At 38.5% G+C, this 26,580-nt stretch overlaps 1 protein-coding gene across 11 annotated transcripts in view; it reads left to right on the forward strand.

Annotated features, from left to right (window-relative positions):
• The window catches only part of LMBR1 (limb development membrane protein 1), a 155,631-nt gene that overhangs the window by 15,830 nt on the left and 113,221 nt on the right, over positions 1 to 26,580 (forward strand). For 9 of the 11 annotated variants that reach the window (XM_041751956.1, XM_041751957.1, XM_041751958.1 and 6 more), the window contains exons 2-4: positions 13,252 to 13,324; positions 16,256 to 16,295; positions 21,958 to 22,097. In XM_041751956.1, the coding sequence (XP_041607890.1) occupies positions 13,252 to 13,324; positions 16,256 to 16,295; positions 21,958 to 22,097 (253 nt within the window). Of the gene's footprint in view, positions 1 to 13,251; positions 13,325 to 16,255; positions 16,296 to 21,957; positions 22,098 to 26,580 lie in introns of those variants that run through there. The other 2 variants (XM_041751967.1, XM_041751966.1) reach the window with 2 other exon arrangements.

Below are 26,580 nucleotides of genomic sequence, written 5' to 3' on the forward strand. Positions count from 1 at the left end.
TCCCAGAGTTAGGAGTCTTTATGTTCTGTCTCCCTTTCTGATACTTCCCACACATTTCTTCTCGAAGGTGATCTCTTTTAACTAGTGATATGATCACATAACCAGAAAACCATGAGATTCTGAAATTATGAGTGAGTTTGATAAGTTGACCAGAAACAGTAACTATACCGAAGTCAAGAGCTTTTCTCTGTACTAGCAATCACCAGCCACAAGTCAAAATAAGAAAAATATTCACATTAACAACAAAAACTAAAACAGAACTAAACACAGAAGGAATAAAGACTGTATGCAGAAAACCATTAAAATCTTATGAAGGGTATGAAACATGATATAACAAATGAAAGGATAATCATATTTCTGGAGGGAAAAGACAAAAAATGCAAATGTTAACTCTTCCAAAATTAATTTATATATTTAATGCAGTTGCAATTAGAGCCAGAATGTTTTTTTTTTTTTTTTTTTGGAATTGAGTAAAAATGATCTTAAAATTTATATGGAAGATTGTTTAAATTTTTGCCTCAAAAAAAGAAAAAAAAACAAACCTGAAACGAGCCTAGGAAATTATGAAAAATGAAACTCCTAGAGAGAAATTTGCCCAGAGAGCAAATACACTATATGGTCATTATTATTAAAAAAAAATGCATGTTGTTACAGGAATTGGCAGAGAACAAAGAATCATTTAAAAAAATTTTTTTAATAATAAATTTATTTTTTATTGGTGTTCAATTTGCCAACATACAGAATAACACCCAGTGCTCATCCCGTCAAGTGCCCCCCTCAGTGCCCGTCACCCATTCACCCCCGCCCCTGCCGTCCTCCCCTTCCACCACCCCTAGTTCATTTCCCAGAGTTAGGAGTCTTCATGGAGAACAAAGAATCATACTGGAGAGTCAGAACTGTGTCCTAGCATACTTGGTAATCAGTCTACAGCAACAACAGTTACTGTCAGTAGGAAAAGATGGTTTATTTAATAAACTGTGTGGGCCTAATCACTCACCATTCAGAGACACAATGTGAAACTGAACTCCCATATCACATATATGAACATCAGTTTCGGGTGGATGAGGAGAACTAACCTCATACTTCTGATTGCACACGCTGGGAATAACTTGGAGCCAGCAGGGATGGAGAGCTATACACCAGGTGGTTTTTCCTTCAGGCTACCTGAGGAAATGGTAAAGTTGTCAGAGAGAGTATGTAACAACAGTAGGACTATAAACCAAAAATAATAGAGAAAAAATGTGAGATATTTCCACATAAAAATAGTAAGTATATAATCTGACTATAATTATTTAAGATGTGTAGATATACATAGAAAGAGGTGTGGAAGAAGGTACTTATTTCAGAGTAGTGGAGTTTCATATTTTTACCCTTTTACCTTCTTCCTGATTATGCTGAATTTTTTAAAAGGTTTTTTTTTTTTTTTTTTTTTTTGAGTAATCTCTATACCCAATGTGAGGCTCTGACTTATAACCCTGAGATCAAGAATCTCATGCTCTACTGACTGAGCCAGCCAGGTGGCCCTGAATACATTGAATTTTTAATGATAAGGATTTTTATTTATATAATTGGGAAAAGTAACACTATTTTTCATATGAATAAAATATATTCTTATAACCATGCTGGAAAGCAATATGACAGAGTATTTATATACTATGATTCAATAATCTTACTCCTGGGAATTTAAATTGCATTTGTTTCAAAAAAGTGGCTTGTATGCATTAAAATTTTCATTGTCTTAAACCATGACAAACTAAAGAGAATCATTTCTCTATTGTTAAATAGGTTTTCTTGGGGGATCCCTGGGTGGCGCTGTGGTTTAGCGCCTGCCTTTGGCCCAGGGCACGATCCTGGAGACCCGGGATTGAATCCCACGTCGGGCTCCCGGTGCATGGAGCCTGCTTCTCCCTCTGCCTGTCTCTGCCTCTCTCTCTCTCTCTCTCTCTGTGTGTGTGTGTGTGTGACTATCATAAATAAATAAAAAAAAAATAGGTTTTCTTTACTACTGATGATGATGCTAATAGTAACAACAATAATAGTAATAGCAACTACTAGAGAATTTAAGAACAGGAAAGATCTTGTCAGTTCCACTTCTGGTGAAAAGCTGATAAAGTAAGAAGTAAAGATTTAAGTTCTTAGAGAGTTACCCAAGAGCATAACAAGGAGTAGTAATATAATAAATGTCAGAAGTGGAAGTGGTAGTAGTGGTAATAGTCATTGTACTGGTATAAATTCTCTATCAGAAAGCTTAGTAGGTAAATTCTGAACTTCTGTATTGGTTAGTCAGTATATATTGTTAATGTTGGTAAATGAAACATTTCCTATTATGGAAATCACTTAGAAAAACAACAGATTGCCTATGGAGGAGAGTTGGATGGGAGTCCTTTTTTTTTTTAAATTTTTATTTATTTATGATAGAGAGAGAGAGAGAGAGAGAGAGAGAGGCAGAGACACAGGCAGAGGGAGAAGCAGGCTCCATGCACCGGGAGCCCGACGTGGGACTCGATCCCGGGTCTCCAGGATCACGCCCTGGGCCAAAGGCAGGCGCTAAACCGCTGCGCCACCCAGGGTTCCCTTTTTTTTTTTTTTTTTTTTAAGATTATTTATTTATTTGAATGAGAGAGCGAGCATGTGACTAGGAGGAGGGATAGAGGGAGAGAGAGAGATCTCAAGCAGACCCCATGCTGAGTGTGGAGCCAGATGTGGGGCTTGATCTCACGACCCCAAGATCATGACCTGAGCAGAAACCAAGAGGCGGCCACTTAACTGACTGAGCTACCTAGGCACCCCTGGGGTCTTAAGATCTGTATTACATCCATGTATATCTCTGACACAATTTTTAAGTCATTCCTTAGAGATTTAGATATAATACCTTGACTTGAACATTTACATCATTTGTAAAAATTAACACCAAATAAATTTTTTACATTATTTCCTTTTTCCACATACAACATTCATTTCTTAGACTGATGGTTCTTAACTGGGTCTCCAAAGCATTATTTCCTTTTTCCACATACAACATTCATTTCTTAGACCGATGGTTCTTAACTGGGTCTCCAAAGGAAACATAGCACTATAACAACTGGGGGGCAGATTATGTGTTGGTATCTAATGGGTAGAGGACCAAAATGATGCTAAACTCCTACGTTGCAAAGGACTCCTGCGGCAACAAGGAATTATTTGGTCTGAAATGTTAACAGTGCCAGGGTGGAGGAAGTCTTTTTTTTTAACTAACTGCCAAAAAATACATAAGATAAGCACAGAAATAATTACATATACGACACAGTTTGAATAGCCTCTTACAAGTAATGCTTATTTTCTATTTTAAGTTGCCATAGTAGGGAATGTTTATATTAATTGGTACACTGTAATAACTGAATTCCTTTCTCTTTTAAAAAAAGTTAGGAGGCACTTTAAGAGATTAAAGGACAGATCATTCCAAACTACTTAGTATTAAAAATGGGAGAGAAAGCACTTTCCATTGTGATCTTACACCTGTGTTTTTTTAAAAAAAGGATTAAAATAATTTTTACTATGTCAACCAAAAACTTATATTTGAAATTAAAAGTAAAACAATACATTACAAAGAAGCCCTGGGATAACTCATCTGGATTAAATCTATGCAGAGACTGCATATTAGAGGGAGATTCCCAAGCACCTGCCAAGTGAGAAGTCCAAGAGAGTTCCCCACAGAGACTAAACTATTTTTAAAACAGTATTTTACATCATATACACTATATACACAAAAATATTTCCCAGGTAAATCAAAGACATAAAAGTAAGAGATAAAATCATAAAACATAGGTGACTTCTGGTTTCCAGTTCAACTTGAAAAGAGCTTGGAAATCATCCTTCCCATCCTTCAGCAAGAAAAGCTGAAGAATTTGAAAATCCGCACTCTTCTTAGAGTCATCAGAGAATTGAGATTATAGGGCACATTGCTGCCTTAAAAAATCTGGAAAGAGAGGTAGATACTGAGAACCACAGCTTACCCAGAACAAAAGCCTATATAGCAGAAGCCTGCTAAGTAGCTAGTACTCGTAGGAACACTTAGCTATAATCAATTAATTGGTGGAGGCTTAGTGTGGATTAGCTAGAGAATTTGAACCTCCAGAGGTCCAGTCTTCTTAAGTGATGCTCCCACACTTCAATGAGTTTTACTTTAGGAGCTCTACTAGGTTCTCAGGGTAAACAAACAAAACAACCACAAAAAAACCCCTGTGCTTCTGGAGAGGCGGGGGTGGAGGGGGGTGGGGGGTGAAGGGGGGGTGGAGGGGGGAGGGAAAGTAACCATTCTGGAAAATGTCCAGAACATTTTTTTTAATAATAAATTTATTTTTTATTGGAGTTCAATTTGCCAACATACAGAATAACACCCAGTGCTCATCCCGTCAAGTGCCCCCCCTCAGTGCCTGTCACCCATTCACCCCCACCCCCCGCCCTCCTCCCCTTCCACCACCCCTAGTTCGTTTCCCAGAGTTAGTAGTCTTCATGTTCTGTCTGCCCAGAACATTTTGTTCACCTTTGACAAAAGACTTACCCTCAAGGGAAATTGTTTTTTTTTTTTTTTTTTTTTTTACCAGAACCACCCCTTTCCACTAGTCTGTCAGATTTCTATAGAACAGGGGATTACAGCTAAAACTGCAAGTCCCAGACTCTCTTTAAGAGGAAGTTCCTGGAGGAAACGAAAGGCAAAGGGAAGGACATTCTAGCCTTTGGTTCCTACAGCTACATCAAACAGTAAACAGCCTGACTCACAGCCAGAAATACCTCACTGAAGACCTATTTACCCCAATTCCTTTTATCCTATATATAATGTCTGGCTTTTAACAAAAAATGACGACAAACTAAAAGGCAAAAAATACAGTTGGAAGAGACAAAGCAAGTACCAGAAGCAGACTTAGATATGACAGAGATTTGGCGATAACCAGAATTTGAAATAACTAATAAATATGCCAAGAGCTGTAATGGAAACAGTGTACAACGTGGAAGAACAGATGGATAATGTAAGCAAAGAGATGGAAACTTTAGGAAAGAATCAAGGAGTGGTAGAAATAAACTGTAATAGAATGAGAGGGATTCCGGGTGACTCAGCCATTGAGCGTCTGCCTTCGACTCAAGGAGTGATCCTGGAGTCCCAGGGTTGAGTCCCACATTGGGCTCCCTGTGTGGAGTCTGCTTCTCCCTCTGCCTGTGTCTCTGCCTCTCTCTCTCTGTGTCTCTCATGAATAAATAAATAAAATCTTAAAAAAAAAAAAAAAAGGAAACAATCTGGGTAGGCCTGTATCTTTTAAAGAAACTGAATCAGCAAATGACCTTTTTTTTTTTTAAAGATTTATTTATTTATTTATTCATAGACACACACACACACACACACACACACAGGCAGAGACACAGGCAGAGGGAGAAGCAGGCACCATGCAGAGAGCCTGACGTGGGACTCGATCCAGGGTCTCCAGGATCACACCCTTGGGCTGCAGGCGGCACTAAACCACTGTGCCACTAGCGCTGCCCAGCAAATGACCTTCTAAACACCAGTCCTAGATGGCTTTTCTTTTCTTTTCTTTTTTTTTTTAAATATTTATTTATTTATTCATGAGAGACACACACACACACAGAGGGAGAGACACAGGCAGAGGGTAAAGCAGGCTCCATGCAGATAGCCTCATGCAGGACTTGATCCCGGGACTCCAGGACTACCACGACCTGGGCCGAAGGCAGGCGCTAAACTGCTGAGCCACCCAGGGATCCCCTCCTAGATGGTTTCATTGGTGAAATCTACCAGTCGTGTAAAGAAGAATTGATAGCAATTCTCTGTAATCTCTTACAAGACATTCTAGGAGGCTGGCATTACTTTAATACTGAAATTGGACGAAAAGTTTGCAATAAAGGAAAGCTATAGATCAGTTTTTGTTGAGTATAAATGCACAGTTCTGCAAAAAAATTTTAGCAAACTAAATCCAACAGCATATCAAAATAATTATTATACACCATGACCAAGTGGAATTTATTCCAAGCATTCAGGGCTGGTTCAACATTCAAAGATCACTTAGGATAATCCATCGTATCAACAGACTCAAGAAGGAACAACACATAATACTATCAGTATTGTATCAGAGAAAGCATTTGACAAAATCCAACACCCATTTTATGAAAAAAGCTCTCAATAAACCAAGAATAGAGGGGAACTTCCTCAGCTTGATAACATCCACAAAATATCTACAGCTAACTTCATACCTTAATGATGAGAAACCAGAAGCTTTCCCACTAGGATTAGGAACAAGGCATGGATATCCCCCCTCTTCTCACTGCTTTTCAACACTGCACTGGACGTCCTAGGTAATGCAGTGAGAAAAGGAAAGGAACTGATAAGTGTACAAATTGGGAAGAGAGGGATCCCTGGGTGGCGCAGTGGTTTGGCGCCTGCCTTTGGCCCAGGGCGCAATCCTGGAGATCCGGGATCGAATCCCACGTCAGGCTCCCGGTGCATGGAGCCTGCTTCTCCCTCCGCCTGTGTCTCTGCCTCTCTCCCTCTCTCTCTGTGACTATCATAAATAAATAAAAATTTAAAAAAAAAAAATGTGGTATCTTAATATCCAGCTATAGGCTCTTATTAATCCCAGTTTTGTGTTGTTGTTACTGACTTTTTGGGATTTTCTACCTAGACTATCCTGTTATCTGAGAATGAAAACAGTCTGCTTTTTCTCTTCCCAATTTGTTTTTTTTTTTAATTTTTATTCATTTATGATAGTCACAGAGAGATAGAGAGAGGCAGAGACACAGGCAGAGGGAGAAGCAGGCTCCATGCACCGGGAGCCTGACGTGGGATTCGATCCCGGGTCTCCAGGATCGCGCCCTGGGCCAAAGGCAGGCGCCAAACCGCTGCGCCACCCAGGGATCCCAAGATACCACATTAATACACAAAAGTCCATTACTGTCCTGTATACCAGGATGAAAAATTGAAATTTAAATTAAAAATACAAGTCTATTAACATTACCATGAAGATGGGGCACCTGGGTGGCTCAGTGGTTGAGCATCTGCCTTTGGCTCAGCGTGTGATCCCCAGGTCCTGACAGGGAGCCTGCTTCTCCCTCTGCCTATGTCTCTGTTTCTCTCTCTCAGTCTCTCACGAATAAATAAATAAAATCTTTAAAACAGCAACAACAAAAAAACCTCCAAAAAACCATTAGCATGAAGAAAAAAAGTGCTTAGATATAAAGCTAACAAAATGTGTACATGATCTGTATGAGGAAAACTATACTCTGATGAAATAAATTTCAAAGAAGATCTGAATTAGTGGAGAGCTATTCCTCTCCTGGAAGGAAGACTTAATATCACTTAGATGTCAGTACTTAACTATTTATTGAGTAAACTTGGTAGGAAATAGTTATAAAGCAGTTTAATTGTCTCTCACTGATGCTTACAAGGCTCATTTTTTGGATTTGTGTTCCCTTCCTTTGGTGACAACTTTGGCTTATCAATTGCCTATGGTCACTCGCACATATTGAAAAATCAAGTCCAGTCTAATTTAAACTTCTACCTTTCATCCTATTCAAAATGTCTTCCCTGTGCCCTGATTTTGCCTGATGAAGGCTAAGGAACCAGCACTGGGAAGGAGTCCAATTTACTCAGTTTACTTTAAAATTATTTATCTAGGCACCAAGGAAGATTTAAGAGATATATAAGATAGTTCCTGTTTGTATTAGTACCTTTAATGTGCCTAAACTATATATAATAAAAAGTTTAGGAGACAATTTACATGAAACGTTTAATGGAAATCTGTGGTTGTGCTGAAGTATTGTGAACTAGGAGTATTGTGGGGGTCCAAAAAGAGGCGGGCTTTGTGGGTAGAATAGTTGTGCTTGGGTGTAGAACACGAAGGACAGAATGAGTGACAACTGGTTCTGGTGCCAGCTTCTCAAATAAAGCTGTCTTTCCTTTACATTTTGCTGGAGTCTAGGTCTCAGAAGGGCTTTAGAGAAACTTTGTTGGTGATTTACAATGTAAGAGTATACAGAATCTGAAGTCTCAGTAAGTAATAGAGTGTAATATTGTAGATGACATTAATGAACTTGATATTACTTCCTGTGATAATCTTGAAATATAGAATGTTTGCTCCTTGTTTTCATAAATAATTTCCTCATGGAAATTCTGTTTTACCTTTATTGAAACACAAGTTGACGGACACAAGGCAATTTATCATGATGGTGCTAATAACATAAAAGTGGATATCAGCTTGTGTTTCAAAGTCATGTTACTTGTCCTGGAGATAGAGCATTGGTATTTTGTTTTCTTACCTCTTTAAAAGGTGGTTTGTTGCAGTTATAAACAAACAATGAACATATGCAAATATATCTGAAAAGAATGCTCTGAGCTGCTGGCAAAAAAAATATTCAGTGTATTTTTAATCAAATAGGGTTTTATTTTTCTTTTTTTTTTTAATTAATTTTTATTGGTGTTCAATTTACCGACATACAGAAAAACACCCAGTGCTCATCCCATCAAGTGTCCACCTCAGTGCCCATCACCCATTCCCCTCCAACACCCGCCCTCCTCCCCTTCCACCACCCCTAGTTCGTTTCCCCGAGTTAGGAGTCTTTATGTTCTGTCTCCCTTCCTGATATTTCCCAACATTTCTTTTCCCTTCCTTTATATTCCCTTTCACTATTATTCATATTCCCCAAATGAATGAGAACATACACTGTTTGTGAAAGTCTGGAAGAATGATATATGGTACATACTATAGATGGATGAACCTTGCAAATATCATGCTAAGGAAGGAAGTCGGACACAAAACAGCATGTTTTCAGTTGTATGAAATATCTGAAATAGGCAAATCCGTAGAAACAGAAAGCAGATTAGTAGTTGTGAGGGTCTGGGACATTGGGATGACAGAACATGGATGTATAGGGGTATACAGCATTGAGTATGATAAACCCACTTATTTACTAGAGTAATCTTGATACTTTTAAAGATTCATATTATTATATATTTGGTTTACATTTATTTATTCTTTCACAGTGAATTGAAGACTCCCAACTAAAGTAGTAGTTACATTTTCCCTTGCATTTTCAAATTGTGGTCTAGGGATTTCTGGGGGTTGATGGTTAAAATCCTGGGAACGGATTAGTTTACCAGTGAAGAGATTGTGGATTGAGAATAGTTTTCTGGCTTGGCCTTGAAATCATAGAGTAATAGTATGTTTTGTTTTGTTTGTATTAGAAGAATATATTTAAAGGCTGGCAGGAAAAGGGAAGCTAGTGGTGGAGACTGGGTGAATAATCAGAGAAGGAGGACCATTGCTGAAATAGAAGGGGCTGCTCAGAGGTCAGGTGAAATTGTGAGAGTGAAATTTGGCTGTTAAGATCTTCACTGACCACTGCCAGAGCGCTTGGAGTTGGGCAGTGGATGTGAAGTCAGGTCTGTGATTGGAGTGAATGGTACCCAGTGCAAGTCTCCCAAGTAGAGGCTGTGGAGGAGGGGAGGAGAAAATAGGGTAGTTGTTAGAATCCTCAAGCCTCTGCTTTTACCTGCAGCTTCCTCAGCATCCGAGAACCAGGCTGTCATGTTGGGCATCAGCAGTGGGCCTCCTGTGTAGCTCTGAGGTTCGGCTTGGGCTTGCCTGGAACTGTGAAGTCCATTTCATCTTACTGTGGCTCTCACTTCTGTTCTCTGTTTATGGAGTCATCCTCCTGTGTGACTTCTGTCTCCACTCTCTACGTGTAATTCTTATTTAAGGAACTTGCTTCAAGTTCACTGAAAAATGGAAGCCATCAAAAGGGAGCGTTTTTGTGCTTTACCACACGTTTGCTTACCTACTTGCTATGGAACATTAATGTTCCGTTCTCTCCTGCTTCTGCTCTTCCTTCTTCTGACTAGGGATACATTTATTTTTAGCTCCTCACCTTGAACACATTGCTTTAGCACTTCTCCTTTTTCTTTCTTGCATCAATAGTTTTTCTCTCTACCTGATTATTATTGCAGCTATGTGTAACTTTTCTCATCTTACAAAAAAAAAAGCAAACTCTCTTAACAGTTCCCATCACATTTCTTTTGCTTCCCTTTATCATAAAATTCCTAGAAAGAGATATATACATTTTGTTTCCAGTTCTTCTGTCTTAATTTACTTCAGTCAGGGTTTTGTATTCATCACTCCAGAAAAACAGCTCTTGTCAAGGTCACTGATAACCACCATGTTGCTAAATCCAGTTGTCAGTTCTCAGTGCTCATCTTACTTGGCCTGTCAGCAGCATTTGACACGGCTGATAATTCCCTTTTCCTACATGAGCTTTTTTCATTTGGCTTTTGGGACATCACAGTCTCTTGTTTGCCTCCTGTCTGCTGACTGCTGCTTCTCAGTTAGCTATTGCTTATTCCTTCCATCAAGTTGACTTCTAAATATTTGAGAGCTTTGGGGCTTGGTTCTTCGACTTCTCTGGCAGTACTCACTCCCTAGGATAGAAATCTCATCTGGCCTAGGGCTTTGAATATCTATCTCCTTATGTCCCCTCTGCCCCTCACCTTAAAAAAAAAAAATCCTAGTGAAGCTCCTTTCCTGGACCGTACAGATTTTTAAATCCAGCCCTTTCCACCTGAGTGAATAATAAGTATTTCACATTCAGCATTATAAACTGTATTTTTTACTTCCAATGCCAAATAATTTTACTCATAATCTTTCCTGACTCCGGAAATACCCACTATCTCTTTCCATGTTCATAGGCCAGGCCTTATCCCTGCAAGCCCTGTCAAGTCTGTTTTCAAAACATACCCAGAACTTGATAATTTTTGATATTTCTGCTACACAGGTCCACGTGACATCTCTTCTAGATGATTGCAGTACACTCCTAACTGGTCTACTTCAGGCCTTAACCCTTCTAAGTTATTTTCCACATTGTACCTGGAGTGAGCCTTTTGTACTCTGTCAGGTCCTATCACCCGTCTGCTCAGCATGCCAGTGGTTTCTCATATCACTCAGGGTAAAAACCAACACTTACTTCACTGCTTGTGAGAACTGATAGTTAATACGAATTGCCTGACCTCATCTCTCACTTCTTTCCTCTCACTGTAGGAACACACCAGAGCTTTCCCGGTCTCAGACCCTTGCTGTGACTGTTTTCTGTGCCTTGAGTACACTCCTTCCAGATTTCTGCATGTCTTGCTTTCTTTTCTCCCAAAGGCCTTCCTCAGATGTTACCTTATTAGTGAGATGTGTCCCTATTCCCCTAGACCTGCACCAATCGTCATTTGCCCTGCTGACACTCCCTGTTCCTCTAATCCTGCACCCATCATCATGTGCCCCACTGACACTCCCTATTCCTCTAATCCTGCACCAGTTGTCATGTGCCCCCCTGACACTCCCTATTCCCTTAATCCTGCACCAATCATCATGTGCCCTGCTGACACTCACTATTCCCCTAAACCTGCACCAAGCAGCATTTGCCCTGTTGGCTATTGATTGGCTGTTTTCTTAGTTGAATATTAGCTCAGTGAGGGCGAGAACTTTGTTTTCTTTGCTCTTCTGTTCCCAGTTCTAAAAAGAGTGCCTGGTGAACGGTGAGCTCCCAGCAAGTAATTGTGGAATGAATTGAATTTCAGGTAGCTTCTGTCAAAAATATTAATTCCGTTGGTCATATGATCCCTCTGACTTTAATCTCATAAGTCACAGAGTTTCTGCCCAGTAACCCTTCTTTCCAGTGCTCTTGTAGCCCTAATCAGACTTCACCATTCTGTTGTAAATCTCCCCCATCTTTAACATCTTCTTAGAAGACCCCTTCTGTTTACATTTCTTCACCAATAACTGGTTTCCATTTTGACCCATTTTCCACACCCTAAAGGATTTTGGGAGAAAGTAGTGATGGTGTTTACATTCTATTATCCGTTTGGAGTTCTTGATGGGCTCCCAGCAGCAGGCCAATCTGATGTTTTCCATTCTTGGCTCCTTTTTGGTCACTGTCAGTATTGGCTATCTCTTGTCACTCTCCCGCTTGTATGGAAGAATTGTGACATGAGGCTCATGGTCATTTCCATTCTCAGTATGTCATTTCCTAGAGGACATTGTATAGTGGCTGTTCATACTTAGATCTAAGGTCATTTTTAGTCATGTGGCCAACAGCCCTTTTTCAGAAATCCACACATCAGGTGCTCCCTAAACTGTCATTACCTGGGATTGTTTCATTTGAGTTTGAAAACTCTGATCCATAGCTCTAATAAGGCTTTATTTCTTGGTCTTTGACTGTAATGATGTCTGTTCCTTGACCCCATCCTGTTTTTCCTGTCATCCCCATAAAATTAAATGGAATTTAATTGAATTTAAAAAGCTTCTTGTTCAACTGCTGTTTATTTTGATATGTGGTATATTTATTGAATGATTACTCCCCCCACCCCCGCATTGATTTGTGATGCCTCCTGTATGTAGAACCAAATTATATAAATTTTTATATAATGGGATGTTTCATTTATCTGTGTTTGAGTCATTCTTAAATGTTTTTGAAGCTTTATAGTATGTTTTGATATTTGGAAGGGATTGTAGTGTCTCATTGACTTTAGTTATCAGAATTGTTGGTATTGGTCTAGCTTTTTACACTTCCATATGATTCTGAAGACAATTTAGTCAAGTTATGAAAAGAAAATCTTCATTGGACATATTTTCCCTGCAATGGTATTAAAAACTGGGTTATTTGAATTAGTTTATATAAATTAGCATTTTATCAAAACTTTATTCTAGTAAAATATCTAAAAAGTTTAATTTTTTAATTTTTTATTTTTTTATTAAAGATTTTTTATTTATTCATGAGAGACACACAGAGAGAGAGAAGCAGAGACACAGGCAGAGGGAGAAGCAGGCTCCATGCAGGGAGCCTGATGTGGGCCTTGATCCCAGGACTCCAGGGTCATGCCGTGGGCCAAAGGCAGGAGCTAAACCGCTGAGCCACCCAGGGATCCCATCTAAAAAGTTTTAAATAGATTTAATCTATTTTTTTTCAAGATTATTTATTTATTTGACAGAGAGCACAAGCAAAGGGAGTGGCAGGCAGAGGGAGAGGGAGGCTCTCTGCTGAGCAGGGAGCTGGATGTGGGGCTCGATCTAGGACTGTGGGATCATTACCTGAGCCCAAGGCAGACACTTAACTGACTGAGCCACCCAGTGCCCCAGATCAATCCTTTTTGCCTATAAGTACCAAAGATGTATCTTCTATAATTAAAAAAAAAATATGCAACAAATGTAAATGATCTGTTAATTTTTTTTCCAGATATGTTTCCTTCTTTTTGCCATTCTCTACATTGTTTCCTACTTCATCATCACAAGATACAAGAGAAAATCAGGCAAGTAGAAACATTATAATTAAAAATACTTAGATCATCATGCCAGCTGGTCTGTGGTATATGGGCCATATCGTGCCTGTCAGTATGGTAGTATAATATATTCAGTATGGCAATGATTGAAGGATGTAATAGCCTGGCGCTAAGAGTAAACAGGAACCTCCAGGGAATCTGACTTGCTTGTGGGGTCATCATTCTGTTTGACCTGAGCCCATGTTTACCACCATTCTTAGGTCTAACCAAGAATAGTGTGAGGCTGTTCGGTATCTGGGAAATTTCTAGAGTTTATGAGGATATATGGGTTTTGTGACTGGCTCTGAGTTTGAACATGCCTACCCCCCCATCCTTTCTCTGACTATTAGACTATCTTTTCTTTCTCTAAAGTGATATGGAATGTAGAGTCTCTGTGATATCATTTAATATTCAGTTATATATTATATTGTCTTTTTATTATTTCATTATTATTTAGGGACCACTAAATCTTTACTCTTTTTTATTTTTAAAATTTATTATTATTATTTATGATTTTATTTATTTATTTGGGGGAAAGAGAGTGCACACAGGCACATGAGCAGGGGGAGGAGCAGAGGGAGCGGGAGGGGGACAAGCAGACTCTCCACTGAGCAGGTAGCCTGGCATGGGGCTCCATCCCAAGACCCTAGGATCATGACCTGAGTCAAAGTCAGGTGCATAACTGACTGAGCCATCTGGGTGCCCCGATTCTTTTTTTAAAAATGAACTTTGTGCTAATTAATTCACAGATTCTTGTGCCAAGGTTTTGTAAGGACCTAAACAGTTGCCTTACTGCGTTCTGTTAAACCTCAGCTATTTTCTGTAAATAAACAAGAAAACAGAATTTTTTACCTGTATGCTGGGCTAACAGTAGTGCCATATGAATATTTATGGATTCTATATAATAGGAATTCTTTATATTATAATATCAAACTTATTAGACTTTTGAAAGCAATTAGGAAATAGTGCTTGCTCTAGTGTTTTAGTTTGGCTCTATGATTACATTAAAATATTTCTTGGAATCTATAATCTCTCAAAAATTTGAAGACCTACAGATTCAACACAGTATTTTAGCTATTTTTAAAGATGTTTTGGCATCAGGTGTTAATGATTATTATTTTTTTATTTTTTATTTATTTTTCTTATTTTTATTTATGATAGTCACAGAGAGAGAGAATGAGGCAGAGACACAGGCAGAGGGAGAAGCAGGCTCCACGCACCGGGAGCCCGACGTGGGATTCGATCCCGGGTCTCCAGGATCACGCCCTGGGCCAAAGGCAGGCGCCAAACCGCTGCGCCACCCAGGGATCCCGGTGTTAATGATTATTGACATAGAAGGAGGAGGAGGAGAGAATTAATATAAAATGCATCATTTTAGGGGATTAGGGGATGATGAACAGGAAAATTGGAGATTTATTAGATGATTTAGATGATTTTTAAAGATTTTATTTATTTATTTTGAGAGAGAGAGTATGAGTGGTGGCAGAGGGAGAGAGAGAGAGAGAGAGAGAGAGAGAGAGAGAGACCCAAGCTGACCCCCCTCCCCACACCTTTTGCTGAGCATGGAGCATGATGCAGGGCCTGATCCATGACCCTGAGACCATGACCTCAGTGGAAATCAAGAGCCCGATGCCCGACTGATTTAGCCACCCAGGTGCCTCTATTAGATTATTTTTAGAGTAATAGCAGAGAGGGGTGATGAGTACTCTGGACTTAGTACTGAGTGTGGGGGGAAGAGTTGAAATGTATATGAAGCTATTAAAATATTCTTCAGTAGTTGATGGTTGATAGAGAGTAGGCACAACAGTATACAAATTAATTGGGACTGTTATTTTATGGTCCTTTTGCTTGTAAAGCTATTTTGAGCAGCCTGTAATTAAGAATGGAGATTAGGGTTAAGAGGATGGCTCAAATGCACCATTGACATGGAAGCAAATGGATAGTCATAATTACAGAGACCTAGAGAGAGAGCCTTTGAGGACAACCTCAGTTAGGTATTGAGGAGAAGGAGGGGCCAGGGGGTGTTGCGCAATATTCTTGTAATTGGATTATATTTTCTTTAGCTGGTAAATTAATTAATTAATTAATTAATTAAGACTTTATTTATTTATTCATGACAGAGAGAGAGAGAGAGAGAGAGAGAGAGACAGGCAGAGGGAGAAGCAGACTCCACGCAGGGAGCCCGATGCAGGACTCGATCCCAGGTGCCCAGGATCAGGCCCTGGGCTGAAGGTGGCTCTAAACCGCTGAGCCACCTGGGCTGCCCTAGCTGGTATATTTATGTAGGAAGACAAAGAGAAGGCTAGTAGCCACGAGAGGGAGCTGAGTGAGTGCTGGAGCAGAGGCCATCTGCTACTTGTAAAAAATACAAAACTTGGTATCTTTCTGTTTAGAACTTGGACAATAATTGTGAAATAGTATGGAGGCAGTAGTATCTAATGGTTTAGAATGGTCCGAGAATCTTTGTTATTATCATTGATAATGACAAACTTGAATTGTGGAAAAGTACATGAGTTTTAAGATTTTGAATTCTAACTTTATAATAAAGATTTTTGTTGGATAGTATCAACTAAAAGTTTTTGTTCATTAGCAATTACAATTTCACTATGTTGTATGACAGTAAACTTGATTCTGGTCCTAAGGTTCTACTAAGTTTTATTTTCTGGAGCAATAAATATATGGAAAGTTTCAATTTGCATATGGTAGTTTTGTTAATTAGGATTTTGGTTAATCACAACACTCTACGTTCTGTCCCATGTGAGTTAATAAGATTTAAATTTAGATCCATGCTGAAATAAACAGTGCTTTTTGAAAGTTCTTTTCAGTAATTCATTAAGTTTCTGTTTTTGTTTGTATTTCCTGATAAATTAATGAAACATTTTATTGAAGATAAAAAGATTAATACTTTAACCATTTTTACAGATGAACAAGAAGATGAAGATGCCATAGTCAACAGGATTTCGTATGTATTTAAAAATTCATTTGTTCTGTTTCTAATTTTGAGGTTATAAATTCTTCAAATTTTGTTCACACCTTAGGGCATAAATGTGTAAAAAATTCACCTAAAGTAATACACTGCTTTTATTAATATTAACTCTATCTTTGGGAGTGCATATAAACAAATATAGGGTTGACTCTTGAACACTGTGGGGGTTAGGGACTTTGGCCCTGAGCAGTTGGAAATTGTGTATAATTTTTTACTTCCCCCAAATTTAACTACTAATAGTCTATTGATTGGAAGTCTTTTTTTTTTTTTTTTGATTGGAAGTCTTACTGATAACATAAACAGTTGACAAATACATATTTTGTATGTCATGTGTATTATGTATTCTTATAATAAAGCTAGAGAAAAGAAAAAATTATTAAGAAAATCTTAAGGGAGAGAAAATACATTTACAGTACTGTATTATATTTATTTTAAAAATTCACTTATAAGTGGACCTGTGCATTTCTAAGTCATATTGTTCAAGGGTCAACCATACATGGAAAAATGAGGATTGATTGTTTCCTGTTAAAATTTGCTTGTTTGAGGAGCTGACATTTTACCTTCAGACATTTTAACCAGGAAGTGGGCTTATTTATGGTTGGGAAAGTTGCCAGGCCATAAGAAAGAAAACTCTTAACTGTTTAATGATCTGCTGAGAAGACTATGACAGTCTTGGAATAGGGAGGAGACATCTGTTCTAGTTAATTGAACATCTACCTGCTATGAGCAGGGAGATGGACTCAGATGGTTCTTTAGTTTCCTGTAGCTCTCTTTCTGCCTTTATTTATTTATTTATTTATTTATTTATTTCTGCTTATATATGCTGGTGATATATGATTGATACACCCTTTAAATTTTTTTGAGGTATTAAACTGGATGGGAAGCAGTAAATTTGTTTGTATAAGATTTTGCTTGACTAAAATTTGAGATCACACAGTTGTAGCTACATTGGAGAGATTTTTATTCCAGGATTCTTTTTTTTAATTGATACTTGAAAAGTTTTTGTCATAGTCCTGAATTTATAGAAAAGTTAGAAATATAACAAAAAAGAGCTGTTTAGCCCCCAGAACTATTTGAGAATTTGGTGACCTGGTTCTCCATTTCCTCAGGATACTTTTGTATATAATGCCTATAAATGGTACATTCTTCTATTGTCTACCATACAACCATCAAAATAATAAAATTGATGCTGTATCACTCATGCCCCATTCAGATTTACCAGTTTTTCCAGTAATGTCCTTGTTGCAGATGGACCCTGTTCAGGATCACACACTGCTTGTAGTTGTCATGTCCCTTTAGTTCCCTTTAAATTGAAACCCTTCTTCAATATTTACCTGATCTTGATACTTTTGAAGATTACAAGTTAGTTATTTGGATTGTTTCTTCATGATTAGTATCAGATTATTCATCTTTTGCCTGGGGCAAGAAGGAGGTGAGGGAAAGGTCAAAGAGAGAAAGAGAGAGAGAGAGAGAGAGAGAGAGAGAGAGGGAGGAGAGAGGCTTCCTGTGCTAATGCACTCTTATGTACACTGGGATATTACTCAGTACTGACACATGCTATAACATGTAGGAACCTCAAAAACATCATGCTAAGTGAAAGAAGCCAGACACAAGGCCACATAGTGTCTAACTCCATTTACTAGCAGTTTCCAGAATAGGTAAATTCATCAGTGTCATATTGATGGTTACTAGAGACGGAGGGGAGAGCAGAATGGGGAGCAACTGTTTAATTAATAATATAAGGTTTTATTTTGAGGTGATGAAATGTTCTGGAACTAGAAAGTGGTGGTGTTTGCACAACACTGAATACACTTAAATACCACTAAATGGTTCATTTTAAAATGGTTAATTTTATGTTATGTGAATTTCACTTCAATAAAAAAGTACTTTCAACTGATAAGTGACTTTGATAGGTCTGATTTAATTCATAACTGAACAGTGAATATAAATGGACCTTGCTTTATTAGATTTGGTAATTTAAATGATTTTAAATGCCCTAGGGAAAACATCTGTAACTTTATACTGGGAATTCTTGCTCTGTGGGTTTAAAACTTAGGCCTATTATTTGATTTAAATTTATAGAATTAGGGGTCTTAGTTTTATTCCTAACACCTTGATATTTGAGAAAATCCTTAAGTGATTGATCATTTTTCTGTGTCTAAATTACTGTCTAAATAATTCACTTACCTCAAAAAGCTTCAGTGAATCTCAGACTGAGTAAAGGGCAGATACTAATTCTTTCCCAGTGAAATCCTCTAGGGATGAAGTGAGTACCTGTGAGATGTGTGCCACTCTTCTCTCTGGTCTGTACTCCACTCTTGGTGGTAAAGCTATATACATACATTTGTAGATGTGTCAACAGACCAGAGCACATCATTTAGGCATTACCCTGCAGTGTATTCTATGAAACAGTGGCTGTGCCTCGTTTCCTTTTTCTTTCTTTTTTTTTTTTTTTTTACACACATTACAAATCCCAGATAACCTTTATTTAAATATTTCACAAACAAGTTACAAGTTTCTTTGCAACTACATGGTAAATCAAATGTTAATGTATAGCTCAGGAACTGTAAACAATTCAGCAACTAGGGCCCAAAGGAACTGCATCCATAATAGAAATAAATATTTTAAAATGATCAACTTTTTGTGCCTTGTTTCCTTGTGAGGAGTCTCTGGAGCCCTGATCTCCCCTTCTGCTTTCAGCAGTTCTGCTTCCACCTCTGCTGTTGCTACCAAATGTCTGAAGGCTTTGTGTTCTCCTAGCAGGTGGTTCCTGGTGACTGGAGGAGACATCCGCTTCTTGCAGGCAGATGGGTGTGCACATACAATAAAGACAGTAGAAGGAGCAAGGAGGAGGGCACCTGAAAGAGAATCAGGGCTCATCTATTCCCTAGCCCCTCACACCAGTGATGACTTTGGCTTTCACTGCCTTTTTCCCCCTCTTGTGTGATAGAATGAGTGAGAATGGAAGAGTAAGGCAGATCTGGGTTCAAATTCTGAACTCAAGATTAACTTGAGGTTAGAAGAGATTGAGAAAGATTTATTTTCTCTCTGTGTGAAGGAGAGCTGCCACTTACTTTGTTGTGCTGTTGTATGGATTAAATCACATCTGCCAAACATTCCTGGGTTGGTGCTTAGTGCATAATATGTGGAAATTCAGAGTTGCTTCCCTTCTCTGCACTATATTTCCTTGCCTTGCTTCCTCCACTGAAGAGGAGGAAATGGAAGGAGACGCCTGCTGAATGAGGAGAAAAAAAACGGAATCCTCAGTCTTCTAGAAGAGCTCAGACAAATTCTTTTTTTTTTTTTTTAAATTTTTTTTTTTTATTTATTTATGATAGTCACAGAGAGAGAGAGAGAGGCAGAGACTCAGGCGGAGGAAGAAGCAGGCTCCATGCACCTGGAGCCTGATGTGGGACTCGATCCCGGGTCTCCAGGATCGCGCCCTGGGCCAAAGGCAGGCGCCAAACCGCTGCGCCACCCAGGGATCCCCTCAGGCAAATTCTTAAGTGAAGTGGTTGGCAGCACTACCTGGCCACTGGAAACAGAGATCTCCAGCGCTGGCTCAACCCCGAGTCAAGATGGAAAGCCTTGTTCCTCGGCCTTTCTCACCTTCCATTAGGCCCATGTTTGCTCTCTCCTTTACTCCTTTGTTCTTTTCTCTGTTTGTATCTACTTGTGCCCCCAAATTAACTTTGTAATCAACAACTACATTTTCTGAGAGCTCCTGTTGTCTAGTTAATTGATTTGATTAGGATTAAATTTATTGATATAAAAATAACATGCCTAAGTGCTGAAACTTTTGTGAGCCTGTGCAGATGAGAGGAGAGTTTCCCGGTAAGAGGTAGGCCTAGCATAAAGTATCACAGCTCAGGAGTGACCTGGTGTGGGCTTACAGGTCTGGGAGAAGGGAGGGAGTTTCCCCTGCAGAGGGAAGTCCTGGCACATAGTATTAGCTTGAGGGAGTGTTGAGGGGCACCCACATGTGTTCAGGGATGCTCTGCCACAGGGAGTCAGAAGTTGGGGAGGGCATCTGTGCAGGATGGCAGAGCCCAAGTAGGCTGAGAAGGGTGTCCCCAGAAGGACGGCTTGGCATGGGTGTCAGAGGTCAGTGGGGAAGGAGGTAGGACAGTCCAGAATGGGGAGTCACTGGAACAGGATGGACACCTCTGCATAGGGTGGGAGTGTCAGATCACATACAGGGGTGTTTAGTCCATTAAAGGTGACGGAACCATTTGCAGTTAGGGAAAGGGAGAAAAATGAAAATGAACAAGGTTGTTGCATTGCAGTTGGACTGTCAGTGTGGACTCATGGTTTTTAATAAAGTTAGTGAACCAGATCTAGATGTAAAGGTGGATATGTGTTAAGTGTGCATATGTACATACGTGTATGTGTAGTGCATACTTCCATTCCTTGCCTGTCTTTTGGGAGCATGACACCCCAGTAGCAATGAATATATTTAGCACCAGATCTTTGCTTCTAAATATAATTTTCCACTAATAGGAACCAGGATTTGGGGGAGAAGCTGTCCGCAGGGGTACAGGAGGGGAAGTTCCAGGCTCATTCTGTACATATGGTACTGCCAGAATGCAAGGAGGTGCTCCAAGAATGATGAGGTACATGTCAGAAAGACCCAGAATGTTCAAGGGCTTTCACATCAATCAGGGACAATTGGAGTGTCAGGAGAATGATTACATTGGATCCTACACAGCATAAAATAGAACAATCTGGAGTCCATACTGATAGGAATCAGTAAATGAATACATTTTTTAGCAAGGAACGGGTTATTTTTCTTGGTTTCCAGCTTAGCTTCCAACAAAATACTTAATTAAAAGGGAAAAGAGTGATGTTAGAGTGGAGACCAGTGGTCAGGCAGAGTGTGACCGGCAACAGGACAGCTCTAGGCCACCTGATAGTGATTGGGAGAACTTCCTCACTTGATTTGCAAGGACAAAACCAAAGAAGCACACTGAAGGTCGCTGGCTGGTAGTTGCCAGAGTTGACAGTAGGCCTGGGGTAGACATTTTTCCTAGTGCTTTTCCCAGGAAACATGCCCGCTCAGCAAAACAGTTTGTAAGACGACTTCTGTCTGATTTGAGTTGTATTTTTGCTATGTATCATATAGTCTACATTTAAACATTATCAATGATTTACGGAACAAGGGTATCATGGTCGTTTTGGCTTTAAGTAGGAAAACACTTCTGTTGGTTGCCACAAGATGGCATTGGGCTCAAAGTTACTCTAGTAGATGTGTATTTTGAGTGTTTAGAATGTTTTGTTTCTTATGTCTCCTTATATTTATTTTCATGTTCTTCCTATATTGATTTTAATGGTATGGATATTAAGGTTCCATCTCTAATGTTGGTGAGGGTTTTTTTTCCTTTGCCTGTTTAGTCTTTTAAAAAAATCTTAAAAAAATTTAGATATAACATTTTAAACATTTCAGACATGTAAAACAGAAAGTGAAAGCCCCTTTTAGTGTCATATATATATATCATTTGACTCCCAACTACACATATTTAACGAAAGTCTTATATAACTTTTTTGGATTAAAAGATTTACAAGTTTTTATCCTTTTTGAATTCCTACCATATTCCTTGCTTTTTCCAGTTGCTGGTAACAACAATCTCTTCTCTTCCAGGTTGTTTTTGAGCACGTTCACTCTGGCAGTGTCAGCTGGGGCTGTTTTGCTTTTGCCCTTTTCAATAATCAGCAATGAAATCCTGCTTTCTTTTCCTCAGAACTACTATATTCAATGGCTAAATGGCTCCCTAATTCATGGTTAGTATATATTGCTTAATATAATCACAATGAATGTTTTTGTTTTTTACTGAACTGTATCTTTAGATTTACCTTTTCTAAATTTCCTTCGTAATTTGCATCTTCCTCCAATAAACCATGAGTCTTTCATAAAATCAGAAAACCAGATTTTACTTACTATTCCTATTAGTTGTGAAGGCTTTCCTGTTTTACTTAAGAAATGGTTTTTATACTTAAAATGATTTTGATAAATTTTCACTTAAATGTTTAGCAAGAGAATTTTGGTGTATCTGGTTATCTTACCTCCATTTAAGACCTAAAAATACGAGTCATAGTTTTCTACTTTATTTCTTGCTAGTTACTTTTGTTATTTAAAAATGTGTAAGTAATAGGGACGCATGGGTGGCTCAGTGGTTGAGGGTCTGCTTTTGACTTGGGGCATGATCCTGGAGTCCCGGGATTGAATCCTGGGATCGAATCCCACATCGGGCTTCCTGCAGGGAGCCTGCTTCTCCAACTCTGCCTGTGTCTCTGCCTCTCTCTCTGTGTCTCTCATGAATAAATAAATAAAACCTTTTAAAAAAATGAATAATAGGGGAAAATTTCTTTTGTCAAGTACAAACTTTAAAATTAATGTGGTTAAAAAAAATAAAATTAATGTGGTTAAAAAAGTGACTTATTTGCTGTGGGCAACATGGTATATTGCTTGGAGGCCAAATAGACCTGCATGCCAATCTTGACTGCTGTTTTCTAGAAATTTTTAGTGAGGTAGGACATTTTAATTTTAATTTATAAAATCTAATACATTGATTTTTAAAATATGTTTCATTGTTTTTCCCTCTTTTATTCTTACTGAATTATGATTTCTTTATGTGTGAAACATACCAGTTTTTTGTTAGATCTTTGTAAATATATTCCAGTTATTTTTCTTAACTCTGCTCGCTTTTTTGATTGGCAGATCAAAAAATGTTGTCCAGTCTTTTTTCTTCCTTTGGTATCTCTAATTGTTTTGTGTTTTTAAAATTAATTTGATTATTCATCACACAGATTGAGAGAGAGGCAGAGACATAGGCAGAAGGAGAAGCAGGCTCCATGTAGGGAGCCCGATGTGGGACTCCATCCCGGGTCTCTAGGATCACACCCCCAGCCAAAGGTGGCGCTTTAAACCACTGAGCCACCCAGGCTGCCCTGTTTTGTGTTTGGAAGATCTTTTTCCTTCCTGAGATGCAACAAATCCTCTTCTTCTCCCCCGCCTCATTTTCTAAAGATGATTTTGTTTGTGCATAACTGTTTAATTCATCTGGACTTTATACAGATACCTTTTCTCTCAACCCTTTGTGTTTATTAAAGAAATGCTATGTTTACTGTAGAGTATTTGGGAAACAATATATGGTGAAGAAAATTAATGTTACTTACAATCCCACAACCCACAGAGCTATTGTGGATACCTGGCCTGTAGCCTTCGTAGCCTTCTTAGCCTTCCATAATGTGTGTTCATGTGGATACATACATAACCAGATGGGAAACTCTCATGGATTCACTGATAATTTGTATCTTCTCCCATCAAAGTGTAAGGGGAAGGTTTCCATGCCTGTAACTACTTTTCTGTGCAATTTACAGTAGTGCCTGAAGCTGTAATAAGCATGGATTGCTCCTAAATTTTTAACTAAAAAAGCTACAGTATACATCTTCACAAATAAATATTTGCCCTTAGGATAGATTTCTGCAATTCACTTTCCAGGTAAGCACACTTTAAAAGTTTTTGAGAAGATAATTCCTGATTCTGAAAAGCTGTGTGAATTCCACTAGTGGTTTCACTTTCACTGGTGGGATATGGGGGGTGGAGTGGGGAGGTGGGCCTCCTCTTCCTCTTCCCAGAATGCATCTTCACCAACTGTGGGCAGTACTTAAAACCTGGCAATTCAAAGGGCACCTGAGTGGCACAGTTGGTTGAGTGACTCTTGGTTTTGTCTCAGGTCATGATCTTAGGTTTGTGAGATTGATTCCTGCATCAGGTTCCATGCTTAGCAGAGTCTGCTTGGATTTTCTCCTCTGCCCCCACTCCCCAAAATAAATCTTAAAAGAAAAAACCCTTCCAATTAAAAAACATGAAACATTTCCCCTCTTAAACGTACATTTCTTCAATTACTTGTAAATTTACAAAACATACTCAGAGGTCATTCATATTTATTTTTTAGTAAACTGCCTACCTGTTTTCTTGGCCCATTTTTACAGTGCTTTCCCCCCCTCTTTTTTCAAAGATTTTGTTTATTTATTTATGAGAGAGGGAGAAAGCACAAGTAGAGCAGGAGAGGGAGAAGAAGGCTCCCCACTGAGCAGGGAGTCTGATGTGGGGCTCTATCCCAGAACCCTGAGATCATGATGTGAACTGAAGGCAGAGATTTCACCAGTTGAGACACCCAGGCACCCCGTATCTTTCTTTTTTTTTTTTTAATTAAATTCCCAGTAGCTAACATACAATGTAATATTAGTTTCAGGTGTCCAATGTAGTGATTCATCACTTCCGTACAACACCTGGTGCTCCTTACGACAGGTGCCCTCCTCCATCCGCATCACTTACTTCACTCATCCACCCACCTCCCCTCTGGTGACCACCATTTGTTCTCTATAGTTAACAATCTCTTTCCTGGTTTGCCTCTCTCTCGTGTTTTCTTATTTGTTTTGTTTCTTAAATTCCACATATGAGTGAAATCATATGGTATTTGTCTTTCTCTGACTGATTTATTTCTCTTAACATTATACTCCCACTGCATCCATGTTGTTCCAAATGGCAAGATTTCATTTCTTTTTATGCTTGCAATGTTTTTTTAAGTAATTGATTGTCTATCAGAGGTTAATTGCAAACATTTTCCTCCCATTTGTCCTTTAATACTGCTTAAGCTGTTTTTTTGACATAAAAAATTTTAACATTTTTGTTTAATCACATATTTGAATCTGGCCTTTGTGGTTTCTGTTGCATTTGAAGGTAGAAACAAATGGATTCATGAAGCTCTGAAGACCAAATGAATTCAATAAAATTAGGACTAATTATTAACCAAATAAGCAATTACTCCTTTTTTTGCTTAGCAATTGAAAAAAAAACTCAAATAAGCAAACTGAAATTGATACAAAAAATAAATCTTTTACTGAAAAGTCAGCTGTTATTATGAAAGGCAGGAAACAACCTGGAAAGTAATGGCTGTGCATGTTTTGGTGAGTTATTTTTAGATACATGTTATTAGTTATTAAAAATATTTTTATAATATATAATTTAGAAAATGATTTTTGCATGTGTTGTCTGAGATATTTAAGGAACACTATTTGGCCTGGTTTCCCTAGCTCTAGCTTTCTGTAAAGCTGTAGGTACTACGGCACATACATTTTGGGCTCCAGGTGTTTTTACCAGCGGTGCAGGTATTCTCAAGCTGGGCTAACCAGTATGACAGGTGAACTGGCCTTTGTTTCCAGTTTTACTAAATAGAAATTGCATGACCAATAGAAATTTAATGACCTTTCATACTCTAAACCAAGGCCATTTTTTTTTTTTCTGTTTATGGACTGGAAATAAGAGCTACTAACACATGACATGCCATATGATTTGGAGGCCTTAACTCTGGAAGTAAACATCTTTGTTTTTTTTGGGAGTCTTTCTCATTTAATGTAAGGTGTGTAAGCTCAAATATATTGTTTATAAATTAGGGCTTGGAACAATGATTCCCACATAGTGATTGCCTAATAAACATGTTGAATGAATAAATTATGTAATAATTTTAATAATATATATTAATATATATATAATATAGATAATAAACCACATAAAATAAAATATAAAAATAGTAAAAAACTACATCAGCTGGAAGTTGGGGAACTAAAGGAAGAACCTTCTAAATGATGTCACTGCTTTTTTTTTTTTTTTTTAAAGATTTGTATTTATTTATTCACGAGAACACAGAAAGAGAGGCAGGCTCCATGCAAGGAGCCCGATGCGGGACTTGATTCTGGGAATCCGGGAACCCACCCTGAGCCAAAGGCAGACGTCCAACTGCTGAGCCACCCAGGTGTCTCAGGTGTTACTACTTCTAACTGTACTCTTAGGAATGGGTTTCAGGAGGCATGGGATGTCAGCCTCGGAAATTTTTCCCTAAGGGTAGTATGACCCCCAGCTTTGTTTCTGCTAAATCTTTGGTAGGTCTATATCCTTTGCTGCAGGTAGTAAATTTCATAAATCTTTAAATTCATCTTTTTCTTCTAAATTAATAGCTTTCTTTAACCTTGTTGATGACATTTGAGGGAGTGTTTATTATTAGTCCTTTCAATTGTCTTGGGGTTGAAGATTTGTCAACCTTAGACATGCTTGCTTCTTGGCTTTTAAAAATTTGTTAATGGGGCCAAATTATGGTACTAGTAAGACATGACCTAAGGTATGCCTGTGTTCTAGACACACTTTTCCTCACCTCCATTGTGCAGTAGCAGTTGTTTGTCGTTGGTAGTCAGAACACTCCCT

Source organism: Vulpes lagopus, chromosome 4, assembly GCF_018345385.1.
Source record: "Vulpes lagopus strain Blue_001 chromosome 4, ASM1834538v1, whole genome shotgun sequence".
NCBI classification, from domain to species: domain Eukaryota; kingdom Metazoa; phylum Chordata; class Mammalia; order Carnivora; family Canidae; genus Vulpes; species Vulpes lagopus.